Source organism: Cebus imitator, unplaced genomic scaffold, assembly GCF_001604975.1.
Source record: "Cebus imitator isolate Cc_AM_T3 unplaced genomic scaffold, Cebus_imitator-1.0 Scaffold75, whole genome shotgun sequence".
NCBI classification, from domain to species: Eukaryota; Metazoa; Chordata; class Mammalia; order Primates; family Cebidae; genus Cebus; species Cebus imitator.
Window position 1 is genome coordinate 363,453 of NW_016107390.1, and position 26,938 is coordinate 390,390.

Consider the following 26,938-nt stretch of genomic DNA (forward strand, 5'->3'; position numbering starts at 1 on the left):
AGCCCGGGGTGACAGGCTCTGGGAACGTAAGGCAGCACCACGCCACTGACAGCACAGCACGGCCAAGCTGACCATGTCAGCACACACACATACACACACACACACACACACACACACACACACACTGACCATGCCAGCACACACACTCACACACACACACACTGATCATGCTAGCACACACACACAACCCACACCGACCACGCCAGTACACACACACACAGACCATGCCAGCACACACACAGAGCACACACACTCACCACGCCAGAACACACACACACACACACAAAACACACACACCGACCACGCCTGTACACACACACACACTGACCACGTCACCACACACACACACACACTGACCACGCCAGCACACACACAGACACACACACACTGACCATGCCAGCACGCACGTGCGCGCGCACACACACACACACACACACACTGACTATGCCAGTACACACACACTCACACACACACTGACCAGGCCAGTACACACACACACTGACCACGCCAGCACACACACACACACTGACTATACCAGTACACACACACACACACACACACACACACACTGACCAGGCCAGTACACACACACATTGACCATGCCAGCACACACACATAGCACACACACTGACCACACCAGTATACACACACACACTGACCATGCCAGCACACACACATAGCACACACACTGACAACACCAGTATACACACACACACACACACTGACCATGCCAGCACACACACACTGACCACGCCAGTACACACACACACACACACTGACCATGCCAGCACACACACCGACCACACCAGCACACACACACACAACCATGCCAGCACACATACACAACACACCGACCACACCTGTACACACACAGACACACACACACACACTGACCATGCCAGCACACACACACACACAGTGACCACGCCAGCACACACACTGACCACACCAGTACACACAACACACCGACCACACCAGCACACACAACACACACACTGATCATGCTAGCGCACACACACAACCCACACCGACCACGCCAGTACACACACACACAGACCATGCCAGCACACACACAGAGCACACACACTCACCACGCCAGAACACACACACACAAAAAAAACACACACACCGACCACGCCTGTACACAGACACACACACTGACCACGTCACCACACACACACACACACACACACTGACCACACCAGTACACACATTGACCACACCAGTACACACAACACACTGACCATGCCAGCACACACAACACACACACTGATCATGCTAGCACACACAACACACAGACCACACCAGTACACACAGAACACACACGCTGACCACGCACACACACACACTGACTGCACCAGTATAAACACACAACACACGCTGACCACGCCAGCGTGCACACACACACACACAAACACTGACTGCACCAGTATAAACACACAACACACGCTGACCACGCCAGCACACACACACACATACACACTGACCGCACCAGTATAAACACACAACACACGCTGACCATACCAGCACACACACACACACACACCGACGCCAGCACACACACTCTCACAACACACATGCACCACACCCTCAAAGCAAGCCAGGTTAGTGCAAGTCACACTGTCCCCAGCAAACAACAGCAGGGCCATAAAGCACGGCGTTCTGCGGCCAGATTCGAGCCCGAGACTCCCTCCACTAGCCTGTCCCAGTCTGTCCCCCAGTAACACAGAGCAAGTGGCTTCCTCATGATATGACATGAACCAAAGGGCCCTCCTGCCCCTCACAGTGCCCACACCCCACCACCATCCCCAGCCCGAGAATCTGCACTGAGCTGCCAGGCCGGGTCCTCTGCCCACAGGGTGCAGGGCCAGGGCCCCCGCTGACCCACCACGTGGCAGTGGTCAGCTGGCACGGGGCAAGGGGGGCTGCTTCCAGAAGCCCCAAGGGCTGTGGCCAGACACAGCTCACCGTATTTCCTTAACTACACACATCTATCTCGATTTAGTGGTTTCAAACGACTAAGCAGATCAGAGGCGGGGTTGGGAGGGAACAGGTCAGGGACGGAGGCAGGGCCTCCCAGACTGGGGCTTAGCCGAGAGTGGGGAGCTGCAGCCGGGGAGGTGGCAGGGATGGAGAAAATAATTATTATATTAAATAATCATAATAATTTAAAAGTCACTGATATTTACTCCAAAGAGAAGTGCTCAATGTCAGAGGTTGGCAGTGTCCCCCGAGCCTGGCACCTGCACGGCCAGGCCCCGCGGGGGCGGGACAGGCTGCGTCCTCTTCTAGTGGTTTCACTCTCTGAAGACAGTGCTGGTGTTGGGGCAGCCTGGGCCAGGCCAGGCCCCCACGGGCGGCCCACACAGAGGCCACGTGGTCACCAAGGTACACCTGCCCCTGTGCCTCAGAGGCGGTGGGGAGCAAAAGCCAGTGGGCTGGCGTGGGGCGCTGCTCCCCGGGGACTGGTGTGCTGGGGACGGGAGACAGCTCAGAAAGCATTGGAGCAATGCTCTCGGGTCAGACGGAGGAGGTCGTGGCCCAGGGCGTAAGCAGAGAGGTTGCACACACCAGACCGGAGCCAGCTCCCACCTCTGGGTCCTGGTGACAGGGAGACACAGGGCTTAGACAGCCAACTCAGATGGCCCCCGGCCCCCTGCTTCAGCTGTATGCCCCAGGGTGCCAGGAAAGACCCTCAGTCCTTGCAGGTACAGACCCCTCACACTGCATGCATGGCCCTCACCCTGCACAGCAAGGATGGCCAGGCCCAGGCAGTCATCCCTTGCAGGTGGAGACCTTCTCACACCATGTGCAATACTTGCACCCCAGGCAGCTGGGCTGGCTGGGCCCAGGCACTCAGCCTTGCAGGTGGAGATCCTCCACGCCGTGTGCAATGCCAGCACCCCGGGCAGCTGGGCTGGGCCCAGGCACTCAGCCTTGCAGGTGGAGACCCTCCACGCCGTGTGCAATGCCGGCACCCCGGGCAGCTGGGCTGGGCCCAGGCACTCAGCCTTGCAGGTGGAGACCCTCCATGCTGTGTGCAATGCCGGCACCCTGGGCAGCTGGGCTGGGCCCAGGCACTCAGCCTTGCAGGTAGAAACCCTCCACGCTGTGTGCAATGCCGGCACCCCGGGCAGCTGGGCTGGGCCCAGACACTCAGCCTTGCAGGTGGAGACCCTCCACGCCGTGTGCAATGCCAGCACCCCAGGCAGCAGGGCTGGCGGGGCCTGGGGACTCAGCCCTTGCAGGTGTAGACCTCCTCGCGCTGCGTGCACTGCCGGCACTCCACGTAGCAGCACCAGCGCACCTGGCACTGGCAGGGCCTCGTCACCACCCGGCTCTGCGTGTTATGGCCGCGGCCGCAGCAGATGCTCTCGCAGTTCTTCTCACGGTGGCACCTGCGGCCAGCAGTGCCTGGGGAGAAGCGGCCGGCCAGGCAGAAGCTGGGTGAGTCGTCCAAGTGCACAAGCTCCGGAGTGCGGGGCAGGGGGTCGCCACCACCCGTCCCCGAGACGCGGCCCCGGGGTGGGGAGATGGCGCCTGCCTCGCCCGCAGCCTCGTTGGTGGTGCTGCCCACCTTGAGTGCCGTCTCATACTTGTGCTTCAGGTGCTTGCCCACCTCGTGGAAGGGCGCCAGCTGCCGCCAGCAGGTCCGCACCGTGCAGGAGCCCGATACGCCGTGGCACTTGCAGGTGGTCTCCACCCCGGCCTTGATCACCTGGCAGGAGGGAGCAGGAGGGAGGACAGCGTGAGGGCTGTGCGGGGGGCCCAGTGAGCGGCCCCCGCCCCTGACCCCCCGGCGGACCCCGCACCTCTGCCCAGGCCACCACTGCGCCTCCCACATCCAGCTCAGGCTCCTGGCATGCAGGGCCACTCTGCCTCCTCCAGGCTGCTGACTGCACGGGACAGAGGCTCCAGGCACCTCAGCCCCCAGGGTGGCCGCCCCTGCACCTCCATGAGGGGGCTCCTGCCTGATACACACCCTGCATTGGGGGCTGCCCTCGACAGAGGCTGGACCTTCTGTCCCCGTGCTCATAATCCCAGTCCTACCCAGACTTCACGTCTGCTCTCAGCACAAGGCTCGCTAGACAGGTGAGGACAAGCGTGGCCTCACCCAGTGGCGTATGTGAGAACTGACCGTGACCTCCCTACCCCTAGAATCGGGAACCAGGTGCTATCGCGTGCAGACGCGGCCCCCAGCCCACCAGCGCTCTGGGTCAGGATGCTGGGAGGCCAGTGCAGGTATGGCAAGAGCAGGGAGGCCCACACTGCAGGGGAGAGAGCCCCTTATGCCTCTAGAGAGGGTCCAGGCCAGCCCCAGAGAGGGGTGCACCCCTCACCCACGGCAGGGAGGGCCAGGTACCCACAATCCATACTGGGGGCTGCTACAGAAGCCTGGCTGGGTCTGTCCCCTCCTGGGACTTAGGGCCCCACCTGCAAAGATGGCCTGGTGGGGAGGCCCCTTCCCAGGTGGGACCCGAGCCAGGCGGCTCAGCTCCCAGGCCAGCAGCCCCCAGGAGGGCTGGCTCAAGGAGGATAAAGACATGGCAGCCGCCTCTGGCCAGCACCCGAAGAGTCACCTTTAATGATGCTTTGCAGAGAAGCTGGGACCAATCTAATTAAAATGTGGCTGACCCAGGCTCTGTGGAGCTAAGGGCTCACCCTCCACGTTCCGCCTTCTCATTCACCTCTTACAGAGCGTGAAGAAGGGAAGGGGTCAGGCACAAAGGAAAAGAAGGAGCCTTGCCTGAGGCTTGAATCCACTCTGCAGCCTCTCCCCTGCCCACCAGCCATCCCAAGAAGGCAGAAGGAGGCACAAGAGGCCCAAAAAAGGGGGGCTGATCCTTTAGAAAGGGGGCGACTGGATATTCGGACTTCTCCACAAGTAAGGCTCAGAGCAGGGCCGGCTCTTATTACCTCGCCCTCCCCAGGCTGAGGCTCCACATTCCCGGCCTGCCTGGCGAATATGAAGATGAGGGCAGGAGGGAGAAGCGCCCCTCAGCTTCCAACAGAGGTGCCCACCCTGCCCATCCCTGCTCAGGGACTGCGGAGATGCCGGGGGCTCTGTGCGGAGTGGGGTTACAGGTCCAGCCCCGGCTCCTCCAGACACGCAGACCTGGGCACTGAAGGGCTGCAGGCAGCCACGGTCACCCCGGGCCAGCCACGGCCGCAGCCAGTGCCCTCCGCCTGCTGAAGGGCTCAGGAGAGAACTGATTCCTTTTACCTCCAAGTCTTTAGGGCGGGATACTGTCCCCCAGAACAGAGGCCTGGCCACGGAGAGGGCTGCTGGGAAGAACTGGACTCGCCCACTTGGGTGAGTGGGTACCATACCCTAGCCCTTCCCTGGGACCCCCTGCCCACCTTGCCTACCATCTTGGTCTGTGGGGGCATGTCTTCCTCCCACCAGTCTTGGAGACAAGCCTGCTGACTGGTTGGCACATGAGACGCACAGTCCCATGATCCTGGTTAGACCGCCTAACCAGGAAGACCCTCCTGGGGCCCCATGGGGTCCGGGCAGACACGGGGCACCCCTCCATGGCTAGTGCCCTGTTTGGTGGGTAGGGAGCCGTATGGGCATGAGAGGTTCCAGGGCCCTGGCTGGCACTGTACAGCCTCCATCCTCCTACAGGGAACACTCTGCTATGTGCCACCCCGGCCTGCAGCAGCCCCACCTCACCCCATCCCACCGCCATGACGCTCTTTCTGGCCCTCCCCTCCCACGCGCCAGCCCCGCGCCCCGCCTCACTTGCCTTCACACCCACTAGGTTGTTGTGGAAGTCCACACGGGCTCGCAGATCCTTGCTGGACCGCCGGCCCAGGAACTCCTTGACGAACTTGCTGCTGTACTTGAGGTTGTCCCCGCAGCCCCCCCACTGCCAGGCCTCACGGTTCTCCAGGTCGGGCGCCTCGTCGCAGGTACAGCGCTCCATGCGGCCCGCGCTGCACGCCTTGGCCAGTGCGTGGGTCAGGCCGGCCGAGGAGATGGCATAGAGGAAGGCGGTCTCCTTGAAGCCTGCAGTCGGCAGGGGCGGGTCAGTAAGCTCCCCCTTCACTGTGCTGAGCCAAACCACCCCAAGGGTATGAATCCCATGTGGGGGCTCCAATCATCTTTCCTGGGGCTGCACTCGGGACAGGATGTGGGTGTGCCCCAGGCGCAGGGCTGGCTGGGCTGGGGAGAAACCAGAGCCGTCTTGGCCACGGCTCCAGGTCCGTGGTCACAGTCCTCGTCGGGCCTTGAACCTCCCAGCCTCATCATGGGGCCCCTGGCAAGCTCTGCCTTGCCCTGGGCCTCGGGTCCCCAGTTTTTAAATGAGCTGCTGTGCTGCAGTGCGGAGGCACACGGCTGCAGCCCCAGCTACTCCCGAGGCTGAAACAGGCGGTGGAGAGCCCGTGGGAGGGGGTGGGAGGAGCCCCAGGTGGGAGGGTGGCTGAAACTAGGCGGTGGAGGGCCCCCATGAGGGCGGGAGGGGTGGGAGGAGGGTCTGCACAGGCATAGCCTACTGGGCACTGGGCCATCTGGCAGAAGCCAAGGGCTATCAGGGCAGCCCGGGGCAGCCTGGGTCCCTGTCAAAGGCTGAGCCAGCATACCCTGGCCACCAGCAATGACTGTGCCTACAGCAGCGCAGGGCAGGTGGTGCCCAGAGAGGTCAGGGGCTACCCTTTCCTCTGGCAGGAGGGTCCCCAGGAGTGCAGCCCAAGAGGGGCCTCCTGGGACACGGACGAGGCCTGGGCTGCCGCCTCTGCCCCGGCCTCCCTGAGGGCCGGGCCGGCCACACTCACCTCGCTTGAGCAGGCTGGCCCGGTAGCGGCCCTCCAGCGTGCAGTTCCAGCGCTCAAAGCGGAACTGGAACTGGCACTCCAGCGCGCTCATGCTCACGGCCTCCAGCAGCGTCTCCGCCACGCCCGGGTCCCGGCGGCACATGCGCCGCTGCTTCCGCTCCAACTTCAGCCGGTCGCAGGCCTTGTAGTGCGCCTGGGCGGCCGCCTCGGGCTCCAGTGTCAGCGGGAGGACAGTCAGGGGCTCGCTGCCTGTCAGCCTGGGCACGGAGAGGTCAGTGTGAGCCCGGCCTCGGGAAGCCCTGCTGGAGCCGGGCCAGGTGTCTCGGTGACCAGGGGACAGGGGACAGGCGTGACCATCCACGGGTGAAAGGGGCACACAGAACCCAGGATAAGCCAGGCAGGGGAGGGGGAGGGACACCCACGGCCCCCACTCCAGTGAGCATGGTCTCAGCAACCGCAGGGCTGACTCTGCTGCTGACTCCACCCCCACAGTTTCAGGGAGTCTAGCTGACTCTGGGCACACTGGACGGACGAGACCCCCACAACACACACATACGTAAGAGGACAACCCGACCCAGAACTGTGGGCAGGGAGGAGGTTCTGGAACCTGAACCCCAAGCTATGCCTGATGGGCATCTGCCACACCCTCCACCCTCTTCAGCCCCAGCTGACCCACAGGACCCAGCGTGAGGTCACCCGCCCCCCGCCATGACCCGCTGGGATGTCCCCCGGTCCTGTGGGCCCTGCAGCCTCCTAGCACTCCTACAGTCTGCGCAGATATTCTCAAGGTCCCCCCCTCAGTGGCTCGGTGTGTGGCACTGAGAAGCTGGCTCTCGGTTCCCTCCACTCCCCTCACCTCCCCAAGCCCGGATATCCTCCTTTGCAGGACAGACCCCAGCTAAACCATCCCTTAAGCCACCCCTGAGGGCCTCTGAGCTAAGGCACACCACCCTCATCTTTACACGAGGCCCGAACCGCCCCAGCACTGAGGACACACCCCCAACCTCCACTGCCCCGGGCACCCGGCTCCACCCCACTGGGTGCCCGATGTCGCCAGGCCGCCGCTGCTGGGCTCACTGCACAGGCTTCCCTCGCACCCCACCCTGGCCCAGCCCAGTCCACACTGAGCCAAGGCCGCCCAAGCCCCGAGCCCGCCCCATGTCACCTGTCTATCCTGGGACTGACTGCCCAGGCTCTGCAGCTCTGTGTCAGACCTGCCAGCCCAGTGTCCCCACACTGAACGTCAGGGTCCCCAGGCCCCATGGGGAAGGCAGGAAGGACCGGCCAGTCTCGGAGCCTAGACGCTGCCGTGGCTGACGCTGGGAGAGGCCTGGGGTGAGGGAAGGAGGCAGTGCACAAGGTCCCCTCGGACACCCTCAGGGTCAGGACAGGAGCACCGGTGGCGCTGTGGGCATCCATGCACAGATGCTTCCAAGTCCCAGGTCCAGCGATGGGCTCTCCCAGGACAGCTGGGCACACAAAGCCGGGCAGGGATGGGGGGCAGGCTAGGGAGCAGGGCCAGGAGACCTGCACTCCACACACGAAGGCAGCTTGCAGGCGGGGACCTCCATCCCCAGACGGAATGCCACAGCTGTGCCCAGAATAGCTCTCAGGAGGATGACAGCCTCCCACCTGTGCCTCTCCCCAGGCCTGGACCCGCCAGGACCCACAAGCCCAAGCCATTGTCCCAGAAAACCCCCAGAGCCAGGCTGGCACGGGCCCTCCACAAGTATGGACGGGGGACAGGGAGGCGGGAGCTGGAGGGCGCTAGGAAGAGGAGGGGGAGGGGAGGAGAGGAGGGGCCCCATCTACCAGAGCCAGCCCTCCCTCCCTGTCAATGGGGACTGAGAATATCAGCCTGCCCTGCCCCCTCCCTGTGACCCACCACCTCGCCCACACTGGTCAGGGTGAGGCCGGAGCACGCCGGGGCACTGAGAACTGGTTTGACGGTGACAAGCTGAGTCCTCCAGCCTTCCCTAGGGTGTCCCTGGAGCAGGTGGACAACAGGGCAGCAAGTGTGGCTGCACCTGGAGACTTGCTGGGCCGCTGCCCTCCCCTCCAGCCCCAGGACACCCCTCCATCAGAGGCAGCTCTATAAACGCAGCCGCAGGGGACTGACCCTGATCCAAGGCCAGGCAGGGTGGGCTGTCAGCACTGGCAAAAGGGTGTGGAGGGACAGTGACCCCCACCCCAGGAGCCATGGGGGACGGCCTGAGGCCCGAGGGCGACGTGGTTCCCTGGAGTAGTCACTGCGTGCTGTGCTGCTCTGACCACGCCTTCTTAAGCCCCCGCCGCTCACCTCTTCCGCCCCGGGTGGCCCCTGCCCCATGCCCCCTTTACTGTCAGGGTGGGCTCAGCATTGGCCAACCGGGGGAACTCAGAGCCTCGGGGGTTGCAGGTCTGAGGATTAACAGGCAGACAGGGCCAACGGGCATACTGGGGAGCATGACGGGTGATCTCGGGGTGTGAGCCCAGCAGAGGAGGCCCAGGAAGGAGGCCCAGACCCTCCTGACAGGTGCGGCTCTCAGGACAGGAACCTGCCACAACGGCTGAAGAAGGGAGGTGTGGTTCCCAACACAACCTCAGAACTGGGAGGCTTTCTTCCATGACACTCAGAACCCAGAAGACACTGAAAAGCAAATACATTTGACTACTTAAAAGTATAAAAATCAGGCCGGGCGTGGTGGCCAATGCCTGTAATCCAAGCACTTTGGAGGCCAAGGTGGGCAGATCACCCAGGTCGGGAGTTCAAGACCAGCCTGACCAACATGGTGAAACCCCGTCTTTAAAAAAAAAAAAAAAAAGTAGTATAAAAATCTCTGCATGGCAAAAACAAAACAGAGGCGGTGCAAAGTCCAGAGACCAACTGATGAACGACACCTGAGGCAAACCCTGCAACTGGCATCCAGACCAAGGCCCAGCGCTGTGCACACGTGTGTGTCTGTGCCTGCACATGTGTGTCTGTACGTGTGTCTGGATGCAAATCTCTTCCTATAAACCAATAACAAATGAACCGAATGAAGACAGACAGTGAGTATAAACCCACAGGTCAAGGGAAGGAAACCAACTGGCTCTTCGAACCCATGAGCCGACACTCAGCCCCGCTCCAAGACGTGCTGTGCCTGCTGTCCCAGCCGCTCCGGAGACCGTGACAGGAGGGTCCTTTAAGCCCCGGAACTGGAGAGCAGCCCAGGTAACAGAGCAACACCCCATCTCAGGAAAATATATATATTATATAAATAGATACATTATGCTTCATTAATTAATAAGTACATATCAAACGTGATGAGAATATTGTTAAAGACACGGGGAGACACTTCCATGGCTGGAATTCCAGACCGACATATAACCCACCGCAGGGCTCTGAATGTTTGCATCTTCCCGACATTCATATGCTCAAACCTAACACCATCGAAGTGGTGGCATTAGAGATGGGGCCTGTGGAAGATGATTAGGTGGTGAACAGGATTATGTCCTTATAGAGTCCAGGCCGGGCGCAGCGGCTCACGCATGTAATCCCAGCACTTGGGGAGGCCAAGGCGGGAGGATCACCTGAGGTTAGGAGTTCAAGACCAGCCTGGGCAACATATTGAGACCTGGTCTTTACAAAATATTTAAAAATTAGCCAGGCACGGTGGTGCATGCCTGTGGTCCCAGCTACTCAGGAGGCTGAGGTGGGAGGACCACTTGAGCCTGGGAGGTCAAGGCTGCAGTGAGCTGTAGTTAAAACACTAATAAAACAAAAATAAATAAAAGGGGCCCTAGAGAGACCGTTTCGTGAGGACACGGTGAGGAGGCACTGTCCATGAACCAGAAAGTGTTCCCACCAGACACAGAATCTGCTCCACCTTGACCTTGGACTTCCAGCCTCCAGAGCTGAGCAGCACGCTCCTGTGTCTGCAGGCTCGCAGGCTGTGGTGTTTCACCGCAGCAGCTGCGTAGACTGAGACGCCCGCCAATTCTCTTTCTGGAAGCACAGGCTGCACGCGCACTGCACCTTCCTGGCACGCCATTCAGCACAGCCTTGTGACAAGAACGTGCTGGAGACGGCAGAGCAGCTGCGGGCGTGGGACCCACATGCTCCGTGGCATGTCACGTGGTCCGTGAGAGGCAGCGCCGATGTGCATCCACGCCGAGTCGCCCCGGGCGTGCTCAGAGGATAAGCTCAGCAAGTGCTGCACGTGCATGCACGTGTTTGTGGCTGCACCGGACCAAGCAAAGACCCAAGATGGAGGAAGCGCGTTCTTCCACATAGCTGTGAGTTGTGCCGGTGCACGGTCTATTCAGAATCCACGCAGCTCATGCCACACTCAGCAAATGGTCCAGGCCCGGGCCCAGGAGGTGGGGGCTGCAGTGAGCCACAGTCATACCACTGCATGCCAGCCTGGGTGACTGAGTGATACCATCTATAAACTAACAGAAAAACCAGCTTGCATCACCCCGGTTTATATGAAGGTGACAGCAGCTACCCTGGTCTTGTTCTTCACCTTCAGAAGAATGCTTTCAACATTTCAGCATGAAGCCTGATGCGCAAACACCGTTTCAGGCCCCAGAGGCACCTTTGGTTCTTTGTTTGCTAAGAACCTTTAAAATCATAAATGGGTCCGGGCACAGTGGCTCACACCTGTAATCCCAGCACTTTGGGAGGCCAAGGCGGGCAGATCACTTGTGGTCAGCAGTTAGAGACCAGCCTGGTCAACATGGTGAAACCGTGTCTCTATTTAAAAAATAACAACAAAAATTAGCCAGGCATGGTGGCGCAGCCTGTAGTCCCAGCTACTCGGGAGGCGGAGGCAGGAGAATCACTTGAACCTGGGAGGTGGAGGTTGCAGTGAGCCAAGATAGCGCCACTGCACTCCAGCGTGGACAACAAGAGTGAGGCTCCATCTGAAAAAAAGAAAAATCCTAAGTGGATACTCAATGTTATCGAATGTCATCCCTACATCTTTCGAGGTATGACTCCTCTCTCGTCTACTAAGGTGAGAAGCTACAGAAACTGGCCCACGTTCTGTAGAAGTTTGTCTTTCCAGGCTCAACCTGACCAGGACAGGCTCCATCCTTTTCCACAGGGCTGGATGTCTTCTGATAGTGTCTTCCTAGGATTTTCACATCTGTGTGTGTGATTTCCTTCCCACTGAGTTTCAGTGCCTGGGTGAGGGGTCCTCTGTTTAACTTTCCTGGAAGAGTTTATATCAGGTGAGAATTGTATCTTAGCTGTTCTGAAGAACTAGCCATGACGCCAGCTAAGGAGTGAGCTATTCTCGGAAAAGATTTCCTTTCTGATCCAGTTTTTCTTGTCTTTCTGAACAGCTTTACTGAGATACACAGGCATACCTCGGAGATGTTAACGCTTTGGTTCCAGACCATCACAATAAAGAGAAGGTCACAGCCGGCACAGTGGCTCACGCCTGTAATCCCAGCACTTTGGAAGGCCGAGGCAGGTGGATCATGAGGTCAGGAGTTCTAGACCAGCCTGACCAACATGGAAAAACCCCATCTCTACTAAAATTACAAAATATTAGCCAGGCATGGTGGCACATGCCTGTACCCTAGCTACTGAGGAGGCTGAGGCAGGAGAATTTCTTGAACCTTGGAGGCGGAAGTTGCAGTGAGCCGAGATCACACCACTGCACTCCAGCCTGGGCAACAGAGGGAGATTCCATCTCAAAAAAAAAAAAAAAAAAAAAAAAAAAAAAAAAAAAAAAAAAAAAAAAAAAAAAAAAAAAAAAAAAAAAAAAAAANAAAAAAAAAAAAAAAAAAAAAAAAAAAAAAAAAAAAAAAACAGAGAGAGGAGGTTATATTAAAGCAAATCACATGAGTTATTTGGTTTCCCAGTGCTTCTCCAAGGCCTGTGTACACTACAGTCTACCAAGTGGGCAACGGCATTATACCTAAAAAATACTAAGAACACTTTAGTTAAAAACACTGGATCACTAAAAGGCTAACCATCATCTGAGCTTCACTGAGTTGTCATCTTTTTGCGGGGGGAGGGTCTTGCCTCCATGCTGGTGGCTGCTGACTGGTCAGCATGGTGGCTTCCATGGTGACTATGGAAATTTCTTAAAGCAACGCAGCTTTGAAGGCTGCCACCCACATCGACGGACTCTCCCTTTCATGAAAGGCGTCTCTGTAGCCGGTAATGCTGTGTGATAGCATTTTACCCACAGCGGAACTGTCTTCACGATAGGAGTCATTCTTCTCAACCCCTGCCACTGCTTTATCCGCTCAGTTCCTGTCAATTCTAAATCCTTTCTTGTCATCTCAACAATGTGCACAGCATCTCTACCAGGCGTAGACTCCATCTCAGGAAACCACTTTCTCTTTTCTTTTTCTTTTTTTTTTTTTTTTTTTTAGAGTCTCACTCTGTTGCCCAGGGTGGAGTGCAGTGGTGTGATCTCGGCTCACTGCAACCTCCGCCTCCCACATTCAAGCAATTCTCGTGCCTTAGCCTCCTGAGTAGCTGGGATTACAGGCGCCCACCACGACGCCCAGATAAGTTTTGCATTTTTAGTAGAGATGGGTTTTCACCATGTTAGTCAGGCTGGTCTCTAACTCCTGACCTCAGGTGATCTGCCCGTCTCGGCCTCCCAAAGTGCTAGGATTATAGGCGTGAGCTACCATGCCAGGCCTAAGAAACCACTTTCTCTTGTTGATCCATAAGAAGTAAGTCGCCGTCCATTCACATTTCTCACGAGGCTGCAGCAGTTCGGTCCCACCTCCAGGCTCCACTTCTGACTCTAGTTCTCTTGCTGCTTCCCCACATCTGCAGCGACTTCCTCCCTGAAGTCTGGCACCCCTCAGTCACCCATGAGGGCTGAAATCAACACCTTCCGAACTCCTGTTCACGCTGCTGTTTGACCCCCTCCCATGAATCATGAATGTTCTGAAGGCATCTAGAATGGTGACTCCTTTCCAGCAGGTTTTCAATAGACTTCTCAGATCTGTCAGAGGAATCGCTGTCTATGCAGCTGCAGCCTTATCAAATGCCTTAAATAGTAAGACTTGAACATCGAAATGACTCCTTAATCTATGGACTGGAGATGCATGTTGTGTCAGCAGGCATGGAAACAGCATTTATCTCCTGGCACATCTCCGTCAGAGCTCTGGGGTGACCGGGACATAGCCAGTGAGCAATAATACTCTGCAAGAATCTTTTTTTCCGAGCTGTGAGTCTCCACAGTGGGCTTAAAACACTTAGTAAACCATGGTGGGAACAAACGTGCCATCACCAGGCTTTGTTACTCCATTTCTAGAGCACAGCCAGAGTAGATTTGGTGTGATTCCCAACAGTCCTAGAACTGTTGCAATGGTAAATGAGCATTTAACTTTCACCAACTGCATGAGCCCCTATCAAGAGAGTCACCCCGTCCCCTGAAGCCAGGCACTGACTTCTCCTCTCCAGCTATGACCGTCCCAGATGACATCTTCCGGTAGAAGGCTGATTCACTTGCACTGAAGATGTTGTTAAGGTGGCCCCTGGTCAGCGGTCTTAGCCAGACCTGCTGAGAACCTGCTGCAGCGTCCCCATCAGCTCTTGCACGTCCGTGTTACAGAGATGGCTTCTTTCCTTAAACCTCACGAACCAACCTCTGCTCGCTTCCACCACGCCTTCTGCAGCTTCCTGGTCTGTCTCAGCCTTCAACTTCATGAAGAGGGTTGGGGTCTTGCTGAGGTCAGCCTTGGCTGAGGGGAGTGCCGTGGCTGCTTTCTCTAGCCACACCACTCACACGCTCCCCCGGCAGCGGTAAGCCTGCCTCACGGTATCAGGTGTGTGTTTACTGGAGGAGTGCCTTCCGTTTCCTTCAAGGCTTCGAATTCTTTCACTGCTTGGCTGAGGCGCAGCTTCCAGCCGGCCGTGGCCCTGGACATGCCTTCCTCACTAACCTGAATTGTAGTGACCCCACTCACAGCCTCAGGCCACCAAACAGAGCCCAAGTCGCAGGCTCCGGTCACGGCAGAGCCTGGGTCACCCACTGGCTCTTTCCTCCTCCTCCTCTGGAGATTCCCTCCGTGCCCTAAGCCCTCTGAGTTGGCGAGTTCTCTCCCCTCATGTGACATTCTATATCCGCCGAGTGTCTCTTACAGGGAATCTTAATTAGCCCCTAATCACACCTCAATTAACGCAGCCTTACACCTGGAGCAGTTCATCTCCTAGGGTCTAGGGCCTCAGTTTACCCTCTTGTTTCACCCTTTCTGCTGACCACACGTGTGCTGGTTTTTCATCCTCTTTTCCCCTTTTGGGGTTTGTTGTTCCACATTCTCCTTCTGCTCATCTGAAGTTGACATAGTCTATTTTGTAATTTCTACGGTCACCTTCAATGCTATACCATGTGTCTGTGACCTGCCCAAACTTCATGCTGGTCAGTGCCTTCTCTACCCAGGCAGCACGGGGCCAGAGAACACATTCCCTTTGACACTCCCACCCTGAGTTATGTGCTATCGCGTGTTTTAGCCCCATTTAGGGGCCCAACAAGAGCCTGTTTTGTCGGTCAGCACTCCCTCCATGGCACCTTCAGAGCCCACGCTCTGCCCTCACTCCTTCCTGCATCTTGGGAGGCGGCAGGGCCTCGGCTTCCTGAGGTTGGTGCCAGCTCGGTGGTGTCCTCACACCTCAACTGTATTCTGCTTTCTCAGATGGCTTTTATGATTCTTTGTCTTCAGTGTTGTGACTTTTTTTCCCCATTTTTTACATTTCTTTTTTTTTGAGATAGAGTCTCGCTCTATTGCTCAAGCTGGAGTGCAGTGGCGTGATCTCAGCTCACAGCAACTTCCACTTCCCAGGTTCAAGCGATTCTCCTGCCTCAGCCTCCCCAGTAGCTGGAATTACAGGCACCTGCCACCACACCTGGCTAATTTTTTTGTATTTTTAGTAGAGATGGGGTTTCGCCATGTTGGCCAAGACGGTCTCGAATTTCTGACCTCAGGTGATCCACCCACCTTGGCCTTCCAAAGTGCTGGGATTACAGGCATGAGTCACCACACCTGGCCACTTGTCTAACGTTTTGGTGTTTTTAGTAGAGATGGGGTTTCACCATGTAGTACAGGTTGGTCTTAAACTCCTGACCTCAGGTGATTCCCCCCACCACAGCCTCACAAAGTGCTGGGATTACAGGTATGTGCCCCTGCGCCCAGTTTTTTTGTTTGTTTAAGGTGTGGTCTTGCTCTGCTCAGCCTGGAGGGCAGTGGCTCTACCTCAGCTCACAGCAGCCTCCACCTTCAGAACTCAAGTGATCCTCCTTCCTCAGTCTCCCAAAGTGCTGGGGTCACGGGCATGAGGCACTGTGCCCTGCCTGCTGTGCTCTTCCAATGTGTCATGTTCCAGCGAGATTTTTACTTTCTGCCTGCGAAGAGGCTGGGCTTCTGGAATCTTCTTTACAGCTTTATTCAGTTTTGGAAAACGCTCTTCTCCCCTCATCCACACCAGCCCTGCTCGGCTCCCGCACCCTCTCGGCCTCTGGCATAGCCTCCCCGTGCCATCGAGGTACGCTGCCCTCTGTCCGCCACCTCGCCGCCTCCCCGCTACACTCCGGGTAATTTATTCTGACCTATCTTCCTGTGTGCGAATTCCCTTCAGCTGTTTCTAATCTGTAAAATCAGGCCATTACTTACTTTTTTCCCCTCTAGCTCTATTTGGTTTCTCCAGACTTGCTGGGTCAGTCTTTGTGGTTTCCCGAGCCTCGCAGCCATCCTGAGTGTCTTCCTTCCTGAGGTGCAGCGAGGAGAGCTGCTGGCTGAGGCTGTCTTTTAGAGCCCCCCCCCCCCCCCCGCTGTGTTTCTGTGCAGGCCTGGTTAGCTCTGACCCCGGCTACTCACTGTACTTGGGAACAGCTGGCAGGAACAATTTGAAGCAGAGGATAAAGGTGCTACAGTACCCTTAACCCCAAATGCAAATGGCGTCCCCACCAACTGTGTCTAACAGAACCTCAGATGGGCCTTAGGAGGAATAAGAGGCTTTGCAGAGATCACTGAGATAAGAATCTCAAGGCAAGACCATCCCAGACACGGTAGGCCCTGAAGCCAGTGGAGCCTGTCCTTACAAGAAAAAGGAGAGCCCGGGTGCTGCGACTCATTCCTGTAATTCCAGCACTTGGAGGGGGGCTGAGGCGGGTGGATCACCTGGGGTTGGGAGTTCGAGAGCAGCCTAACCAACATGGAGAAACGTTGTATCAAAAAAAAAGGAAAAGGAAAACGGAGAAGACACAGAGCCGGAGGAGAGGGCCATGTAAGGATGGAGGCTGGCGTATGAGGATGCGGGTGAGCCTATGAGGATGGGGGCGGGGCATGAGGATGGGGGCGGGGTGTATGATGGGGGCAGGGCGTATGAGAATGCAGGCGGGGCATATGATGGGGCGGGGCATATGATGGGGCAGGGCATATGATGGGGTGGGGCATATGATGGGGCGGGGCATATGATGGGGTGGGGCATATGATGGGGCGGGGCATATGATGGGGTGGGGCATATGAGGATGGGGGTGGGGTGTATGAGGATGGAGGCGGGCATAAGGTGCAGCTGGGAGAGGCAGGAAGGACCCTCCTGTCAAGCCTCCAGAGGGGCTCAGCCCTGCAGACGCCGTGATTTCAGACTTCCGGCCTCCAGACCAGAGGCAGCAGTCCTGTTGTTTGAGGCCAGCTGGTCTGTGGTGTCTGACAGCAGACCCAGGACGCTGGCACAGATTTGGAAAGGGTCTTGTGTGCACACTAGCCCAGCTCCTAAGGCCTGCAGTCCCAGAGCCAGGCCACCCAAAACCCAGCACCAGTCCAGGGCTGGACCACGTTGGTGACTCAGGCCTCTGCACACACATGGTGACTGTGTCCTGCCCTGGGGGCCACCTGGGGCCGTGGGAGGGTCTCCTCTGAGTATTCTCTCCTGAGCGGGCCCTGGCCTTTACCACGCAACCTCATCCCATGAGACCAAACGGACTTCACACTTTCTTGTACAGCATCTGTTCCTGCTATTTGCTATTTCTCGGGATCCCCGTCATCCATCCAATTCATCAGCTCCTTGACAGTTATAAAGTTAAATATACATGCGCACACACACGCACACAAAGACAATGACACACCCACACAAACTCACACACAGACACACCCATACATACAGACACACATACATACACACAGACACCCATACAAACCCACAAACCCATACACACACAGGCACACACACACAGATACACCCATACTCAGACGCATGTGTACATACACATAAACACACACAGATACACCCATACACACCCATACCAAGCCATAAACCCATACATACAGACAACACTCATACACACATGGAGGCACACCCAACACATACACATGGGTATACCCATACACAGACACACATGTACACACACACACAGATATGCCCATACACACGGACACATCCATACAAACCCATACACACAGACACACGCATATACATATGTACAGGAATGAACACACCCACACAAACCCCACACACACAGACACATGCATACACATAGACACACCTATACAAACCCATACACCCAGACATACACATACACACATGCACAGGAACAAACATATCTACACAAACCCCACCCACTCTGGCTATGATTCCAGGTGCAGCCACACAGGAGGACACAGGCCAGCTGGAGAGAAGGAAGACGGCGCAACATCCACACGTGGCTGTGGCTGCGGCTGCCTTGCCACAGAACAGTTCCACACTGTAGACAGAAGCGGTGACCTGGCCACCTCCTTGAGCCCTGGAAGCTGGCTGGGGTGGTCAGCACTGATCCCTGCAGAACCTCCGCAGAGACCATTCCCCAGCCCCACAGGGAGCTGAGCTTAGCACACACGGTGCTGAGTCTGAGTGGGGACGGCCCCTGCTCCTTGGGCTGGGCCTGTCGCTGCCATGTCCTGGCTGCTTGGGGATCGGGCCACCCTTGGAGGACCCAGACACTCAGACACTGCCCTGGGCCTGAGGGTAGCCAAGCGGGCCTTGTCCCCAGAGGCAGCCCGAGACACACAGGCATGGCCACCCTACACTGCCAGTCCGCAGAGCCACAGGCTCCTTCCTGCTCTTAGCACGATGGACAGGAAGTCCTGTGGAGGGAGCTCACATCCCCAAGCAGGCCTCCGACCTCCCTGCCTCCCGCCAGCAGGCCGGGCGAGAAAGAAGCTGCAGTTCCAGAAGCCGCAGCGCCTCGCCAGCAAAACCTCAGTCCTGCCACACAGTGTTTAATTTCTGTGTGAAACAAAATCAAAACAAATTCTAGCACTGAGAAACCGGGGCTGAGATCAACCTTCCACCCTCCCCGTGGTCTGCAAGTCACCCCAGCCCCAGCCCAGCTTCCAGCCCAACTCCCCATTCGGGGCTGCAACACCTCCGGGGCCCAGCCATCCGCAGGAGCAGGCGGGGCACATGCCACAGGGGTGCCGGTGCAGGTGAGGGGGCTCCGGTGGACTGCAGCTCGGCTCACCCAACGCAGTCCCTAAGGGAGGCGGGGCTCCTGGGGATGGAACACCCATGACACCCGACAACCTCCACTGCCCTGACACCAGGTGCCCACTAGGCCAGGCGTCCTCGGGCCTGACAGAAACACCCCCTACCCTGCTAAAAGCTCCAAGTCCCACAGCAGCCCCTGGAGCAAGCTCTGCCCTGCCCGTGTCTGCAGTACCCATGGGGTCCCCCAAACCAGACCATGGAGGCCAGCCCAGCTCCCCCAGTCCCCGAGGGCCACTTGAGCTCACTATTCTTTTCTGGGGCAAGGCCCTGGACCCCCGAGGGGGCCCCAAGACAGGCAATGCAGGCTGCACACAGGACCCCTGGGAGGACGGTGAAGAGCAGAAGCTTCTGTGCTCCGTGACCACAGCCCCCATGGCCTTCCCAGACAGCAGCAGACCCACACAGCTGCTCAACTGGTCGGAAGGACAGGGAGAACCATAGGACCTTCCAGCAGCCACCAGTGTCACCTCCCACACCATCATCCCCTCTGGAGCTCACTCCCATGGCTGTCATGGAGGGGGCATCCCAAAGTCCACCTGGCTCTCCTACCCACCCCATAGTGACCCCAGGGCTGCAGCCTCTGTCCCCATCTGGCCAGGAGGGATGCCGGCCCTGACATTCTCCAGCTCTGGGAGGCTCCAGAAGCAGCTCCTCCCGGGCCAGACCTCCAGCCCACTTCCCCTGGCTGCACCAACCTCAGGTATCGCTAAGAAAAACAAGCGCAGCCTGCGGCTTGCCTGTTTCCATCGTCCCGTCCGGCCACCGGTCCTGAGGTGCTGCGGCTGCCAGCTGGACAGCTGGGCTTCCTCCGGCGAGCAGCGGCACCCAGCCAGCCACGACCACGCCGGGAGGGGGACAGGCTCCAGGGAGGGCCCAGGCTGCAGGTCACGAAGCCAGGGGTGGCCCAGTGCCACCCAGGTCAGCGGGCACAGTAAGACCGTCCCCATCCACCTGCCACCCTGCCCGGCCTGGCCCACAGATGTGCTTGAAAATGACCCCTGAAGGAAAACCAGGTCACATCCCTGCTGAGGCTGCGCTCTGCACGGCTGCTCTGGGGCGGTCATCAACACGTGGCCCACCGTCCACACACAGGAAACTGCAGCAGCCTGGCGGCCAGGTTGGCACTGCGCCACGTCTGACTGCAGCTGTAGACACAGCCCTGCCAGAGTCAGGGTCCCATAGGAACCAGGGCTGGGCTGTCAGGTGAATGAGTGACACAGATCCTCCTGGCAGGGGGAGCTTGGGCTTGAGGGAGTCTTGGGCTGAGGGGTGCACAGAACGCAGCTTGGAGGAGACCCCACGGGACCCTCCTGGCCAATCCCAGAGCTGTGACCAGGGAGGGAAGGAGGCATCTGAGGAGACCCCACGGGACCCTCCTGGCCAATCCCAGAGCTGAGTGACCAGGGAGGGAAGGAGGCATCTGAGGAGATCCCCCGGGGATCCTCCTGGCCGACCCCAGCGTTAGGTGCGCAGGTAGTGAAGGAGGCATCTGGCAGTCACTGGGCTTCATGCAAGAAGCAGCCGAGGGTCAGGTGAGCCCTGGGGCACAGGAGAAATGGCACTGCTGTCCCCCCAGGACCTCACCTGTCCCTTGGGGACAGCCCCATCAGAGATCAACTTCCAGCCAGAAGGCTGGGGTCTGGGGAACCCACACCTGTGGCTCACCTTCTGGGTTCGGGGGCCTGGCTCAGTCCCCAGTCCCATGGACGCTCCTGCAGGGGCCGCCCTACTCCCAGACAACTGTGCCGATCTTGACCCCGCGCCCAGCACAATGCACAAAGGGAGCCCTGGGATCAGGCGGGAGACCCACGGAGGCCTGTCGACAGGTGCTGCTTCCTGCAGCCCCACCCTCCCGCAGCCATCACCTCCTCCCCTCCCGCCCGGGGCCCAGAGCATGGGGAGGAATCTGTGCCTGCGCACTCCTTCCTAGGGGAAGAATCACCCACACGCTTCTTCAATGGCCAAACCCCAGAGTGGGGCACCCGCAGCCTTGGGGCACCCCAGCAGCCGTCGGGGGGTCCGAGGCCAGGGTGGGCACTGGGGCGTCTGCAGCCAGCAGCAGGCAGGAGAGAGATGAGGCCAGCTGTCTCCCCGTCCAGACGGCCGCCGGCTGTGTGCAGGACACCTGCTCCCTCAGCTGTGGGCAGCCAGGCGCTGCTGCTCCGTCCTTACCACACACCCTCCACAACCTCCAGGGAGCCGGGACCCCAGGCGGGTGGGGCAGGGAGGGGCTGGGGGTTCCAAGGCCCCTGGGCACGGAGTGGGAGGGAGGAAGGGCCTCAGAGCCAGCAGGGGCCACCAGGCTGCCACTCCAGGCCCTCCCACCTGTGGCCCCACTGGCTGGGAAGCTGGCCACCTGGGTCCCTGTGCAGGCCATGGAGGTCCCAGGCCAGGAGTCCTAGAGAAATGCCCCCATTATCCACTGCCCCGTCCTCTCCTCTCCATGTTGAGAAGTCCCCAGGGAGCCCTGCTGTTCCCCAGCCCACCCCCAAAGCCCTCTGCTGAGGTCTGCCCCACCGAGCCACTTCCATGGTCTCTTGAAACAAGGCAGCCGCCTGACCCCTTTCCTCCCCGCCCTCCTGGCCTTCCAGAGCACTCTGTGTGGCCTTTCCTCCTGAGGCCAGGCCCCACATGCTTCCTCGGGTGTCCTAAGTGGTTGGGGGGTCTCCAGGACAGCACCTGCCCAAACCTAAGCCTGTGCTCTCAGCTACTCCAAAGCCCGTGGCCTGCAGTTCTCAGAGCATCCAACCCAGGCCCCAGCCAAGGGCTTCCCCAGATGCCCCCTTCCTGCCAGCCCCTTCCCAGGGTTCTCCTTCCCACCACACAGCCCTCTGATTCCACACCTCAGGCCCACCCCTCCTTCTCTGGCACCACCAGGGACCTGCAGGTGCCCCTCATCGAGGCAGCCAGCTGTGCCCCAGGCCTGGTGCTCAGAGAGGCAGAGCCATGGGACCAGCCAGGCTTGCCTCACCCACAGCCGGCGGCCTCCCTCTTGGACCCTGTGGGGTCTGATGTTGGCACTAATGTGGGAAACACGGCCCCTCCCCTCACCCTCGACAGCAGCTTCTCTGAAACCTCCTCTGCCTGCCCCTGGGCACCCACAACTGCCCCACACCAGGCTCTAGGAAATGGGGGACGTCCTGGCTGCCCCCACGCACCCAGTGTGGCTGTCAGGGTGTGGCTGGCTCCTTGTGCAGGGGTAAGAGTGCCCACAAGTTCAGGGGTCGAGAGGCGAGGTTCTCCTCAGTCCAAGGAGAGATCCAGAATATGGAAAGAGCTCTCATAACAGGAGAAAGACAAGCAGCCCCCGCTCACTAAAAACAGGCAAAGGAGCTGCAAGGACATTCTCCAAAGAAGACCCACGGCCCATGAGGTCAGGAAAGGGTGCTAGCGCCACTGGCCACCTGACAAACGCAGTCAGAGCCACACAAGGTGCCACTCCACACCCACTAGGACGGCCGCAGGAGAAAATAGAAAACCAGCGTCGGCGACGAAGTGGAGAAACGAGCCTTACGTGCTGCTGGCGGAAACGTCAAACGCTGTGTCTAGAGGGCAGTTTGGCAGGCCCTCAAAAACCTCAACGCAGGTGGGGAGGGGGGCTCACGCCTGTCACCCCAGCACTTTGTGAGGCCAAGGCGGGAGGATCACTTGAGCCCACGAGTTCAAAATCAGCCTGGACAACATGGCAAAACCCTGTCTCTACAAAAAATAAAACTTAAAAAAATGAGCCAGGCGTGGTGGCGTGTGCCTGTGGTCCCAGCTACTTGGGATGCTGAGGTGGGCGGAGGCTGAGCCTGGCAGGTGGAGGCTGCAGTAAGACTCCAGCCGGGTGACAGATCAAGACCCAGTCTCAATAAAACAAAACAAAAACAAAGACATGACGGGCAGAGTTCCATGTGACTCAGCAGCTCTGCTTCTAGGTATGTACCCCAAGAACTGAAAACATACACGACTTCACACATCAACGCTCACAGCAACAGTATCCATCAGAGCCGAACGGTGCACATAATCCAGATGAACGTCAACTGATGAACCAGCCAAAATCTCTGAGATTCATCCAGTCGGGTCTAACTCAGTGAGAAGGAGGAAGGCACTGTGACGCGTGCGACAGCGGTGATGCTGAGTGAGGGAAGCCAGGCGCGGAGGCCACACCGCATAGGATTCCATTTCTAGGAAACGCCCGGGACAGGCGGACCCGTGGAGACAGAACGCAGACCAGTGCTTGCCAGGGACTGGGGGAGGGGACAGCAGCGACTGCCTAATGCGCATGAGGTTTCTGGGGTGAGGAAAACGTTCTGGAATTAAATAGTGGTAAGAGCTGCAAGGCCCGGCGCGGCGAACGAGGTACTCAAAACCACGGGGATGTGTACTTTAAAAGGGTGGATTTCACAGGACGTGAGTTACATCCAATAACAAACAGCCTCCACCAGGCCCCGGTTCACAGTGGTCACTCCCTCCAGCCTGGCCTCTGGACCAGTTCTAAGCACCTTCCAGTCCCGATGGCTGGCTCTGGAGCCACAGCCGGGGCACCTCAACAATCCCTCAGTGCCAGCCTTGCTCATGCCTCTTCCAGGCAGGCCTCCAGGCTACTGAGGCCCAGAGAAGGGGACAAGCTGGCAGGGCCCGGCCTCCCACCATCTCGGCCCCCAGAGTGGTCTGCAAATGTTTCCTGAGTGATGTCATCTGCAAGGCCACCACCACAAAACAGCCTCAGGGCCTTTGGAGAAGAGCCCCCGTGGGAAGCTGCAGCCCTTGTCCAAAGCCAGCCGGGACCCCTAAGGAAAAGGCCACAGTGCCAGGGAGCCAGGAAAAGGGGCGGGGGTCCAAGCCCCGCTGGGCACCAACAGCCCCCAGCCCCAGCCCCAACACCACATCCAGAGCATGTGGGCCCAGCTGAGGAGCAGCCCCAGTATCTAATCTGGATCCACTATCTCACCTGAGACCACAACCCAGCAAGAGTGAGGCCAGAGGGGCCTCCCAACGGAGGACAAGCCATGTCCTCAGGCCACCCCCAGACCCACCCTCTCGCTGCAGCCTCGGGAGAGGGTCTGAGTCTGCACCCCAAGCCCTCCCCATGGCCTCGGGCTGGCCTCCCTGCTTACCCCTCTGTCTAGAAGGGCTTGGGGCCAGGCCAGCGAGGAGGCATGGGGACACAGCCCTGGGATAACCAGATGGAAACTCCACCTGCTAGTCAGTCAGAGGTGCAGGGCCAGGCCAAGGGAGCCTCTTCCCCACAGGGGGTCCAGCCTTGTCGACAGAGGCCTCCAGGAGGGCAGCGGGCACTGGCCAGGGTTGGGTTGCAGCTCAGGGAGGGGGTAGGGAGGGCTCCCGTGGGCCCACATGACCCTCCCCCGGGCCAGCCTCTCCCCTCCGGGTTCCTGGGCTGTAACTGGAGCCGCGTTCTTGCCCGGGAGCCTCCGTGCCAGGCAGAGCTTTCAAGAGGGGGAGGGAAAAAAAGTCCCTAGATCCCAGCCCCTTCTCCCTGCTCCCTGGACTGGAGCTGGGGAGTGCCACTCCAGCCCCGCCTGGCTTCTAATGCCCTGGGCCACCCCTGCCTTCGCTGGGCCAGGAGCCACAGCCCCAGACCCCAACCAGCAGGAGAGGCCTTTCTCAACACAAGCCAGCCTGCAGCCCTTTGTGCCTCTTCCCCTCCCCAGCCCAGCCTCAGGAGCTGACTAGAGGGGGGAGCCTGGCCTGCCCTGACCCACGATGCCTACCCAGCCCCTGGTTCAGGAAGGCGCTCACTCTCCGTCAAACAGAGTCCCAGCCGTCCTCTGCAATGCCAGCTGTCCCTGAAGGCTTTGCCCTCTGGACTTCCCACATGGCGGCTACATGGAGAACTGCCCTCAGGACAGGACTCAGGAATCCTCCCTAGATGGGTCCTTTGGAGCCAAGAAGCAGGGCCCACGGGGCCTGGCAAAGAAGCCACCACAGCATGAAAGCCTTTGCTGTGTGCCGGGCACCAGCCTGGACTCACTGTCTGCAAGAGAGCAGAAAGACACGCACACACCTAAAGCAGCAGAGCCCCTTGGCCTCCTCCAGGGCGCAAAACCCAGAGACAGATCGGAGAAGGAGAGGCCAGGACCCAGCCCCACCCCATCGCCAGGAATCGGATCACAGCAGGGACAAAGCCGCTGCAGCCCAGACAAGCCCAGGGTGTGTCCCGAGCCCAGGAGCAGAGCCTCCGCTGGGCCGGAGAGCAGGGAAGCACAGCTGGCTGGCAAGTCCCCCGTGACTCACCGCGGACCTGTGGCCCTGCCTCCTGCCCTCCCGGGTGAGGCTACGGGCTGCACAGATGGCGTGCCGTGGCGTGCCAGCCCGGGCCCAGGGCCGTACCCACAGTCGGAGCCAGGAGAGGGTTGCGGGTGGGGGCCCCAGGGAACGGAGACACCGAGCTGACCCTGGAAGACGACCCAGAAGAAAGGAACGGAGAGAAAAAAGGGGGAGAAAGAAAAACACAAAGGGAAAGTTTCCCATGAAAATATTTTATTTTCTTTGAGAACAGGATACACCTGCAGGGCTCCTCGGCCCAGGCGGCCTCTCCCCGCCCTGGCGGCTGCCAGATTCCTGGACCAACGGGGCCCTCTGCCGGCCAGGCCGCCGCGCGCCGGCGCTCAGGCCAGAGGGCCGGGAACAGGTGACCGGCGGAGGGCGGCGGCCCAGGGCGCCCAGGTCGGGGGCTGGGATCCGAAGGCCAGCCAGGGCTCCCAGGGGCGGCGCCCGGGGCAGAGGGGGGAGGGTGGCGGGGAGGCCGGGGGCGCTGCCTCGCACGGTGCCACTCTGCACCTCGGCGTGCCCGAAGCGGAGAGAGGGTCCCTATAAAGGTCGCTGGGCTGGGCATCCCCGGCCTGGAGTGGGGAAGGAAAGGCAGAGAAACGCGCCGACAGCCCGGCAAAGCGCCGCGGCAGACACGCGAGCACGGACAGTGACACCGCGGGGCGCCCCGGCCGGGCCCTACAGACGCGCTCCCGCGGGCAGCGGTCCGCGCCACGGCGTCAGAAGCAAAGCGCCAGAAAAACAAATTCCTCCAGCTTGGAGGGTTTTTTTTTTCTCTCTCCCTTTGGGGCTCAGCGCAAGGAACATCTGGATTTTGTACGTATTTTTGTTATTGTTAAATTAACTTCTCGAGGAGAGAAAGGGGGGGAAGCTGCTAGGTGGGCGATGGGCTGCGGCCGAAGACTCGGGCTCCAGCCGTTTGGCAAGGACAGGGCGGCCCCAAGAAGCCAGGACCTGATCCCAGTCCCTAAGCGAGAGGCAGTCCCGCTCACCGCCGCGGCGACCACGACGATTCCGCGGTCACGGAGGACCGCGACCCCGCGCAAGCCCGACGGGTCCGCCCGCCTCTACCGTGCCCCGCCGCGGACGGAGCGACGCGCGCGGCAAACAAACAGCGCCAGGCAACCCGGCGGCCCCTCCGCGCCCCGGCCCGAGCCACCCCGGGTGCCTCGGGGACTCCGGCGCCCCCGCCCCGGCCCTGCCGCCCCCGCCCACCCGAGCGCGCCGGCCGCGGAAGGCACCTACCCGAAGTAGGCGGCCGAAGGGCGCAGCGCGGCGAGCAGCAGCGTCAGCCCGAAGGCCGCGGCCAGCCAGCGCGCCAGCGGGGGCCCATCCAGCATCTTGCCGCGCCGCGGCGGCCGACCATCGCGCTCCCAGCTCCGCGCAGGGCGCGCCGCGGCCGCCGCCGTCTTATAGCGCCCG

The 26,938-nt window shown here is 59.4% G+C and overlaps 1 protein-coding gene across 1 annotated transcript; it reads right to left on the reverse strand.

Annotated features, from left to right (window-relative positions):
* Positions 1–1,514: 1,514 nt before the first annotated feature.
* Positions 1,515–26,938, reverse strand: WNT9A (Wnt family member 9A). The gene is made up of 4 exons (XM_017532040.2): positions 26,762–26,938; positions 6,781–7,037; positions 5,751–6,013; positions 1,515–3,718 (listed from the first exon to the last, which is right to left on the reverse strand). Exons 1-4 carry the CDS (start codon positions 26,854–26,856, stop codon positions 3,236–3,238), a joined length of 1,098 nt encoding a protein of 365 aa, XP_017387529.1. The 5' UTR covers positions 26,857–26,938; the 3' UTR covers positions 1,515–3,235.

Coding starts and splice junctions, on each gene's coding strand:
- WNT9A (XM_017532040.2), bottom strand. CDS start 26,856: ATGCTGGATGGGCCCCCGCTGGCGCGCTGGCTGGCCGCGGCCTTCGGG. Junction 6,014..6,780: donor GGCCAGCCTGCTCAAGCGAG/GTGAGTGTGGCC, acceptor TGCCGACTGCAG/GCTTCAAGGAGACCGCCTTC. Junction 3,719..5,750: donor ACAACCTAGTGGGTGTGAAG/GCAAGTGAGGCG, acceptor CCCTCCTGCCAG/GTGATCAAGGCCGGGGTGGA.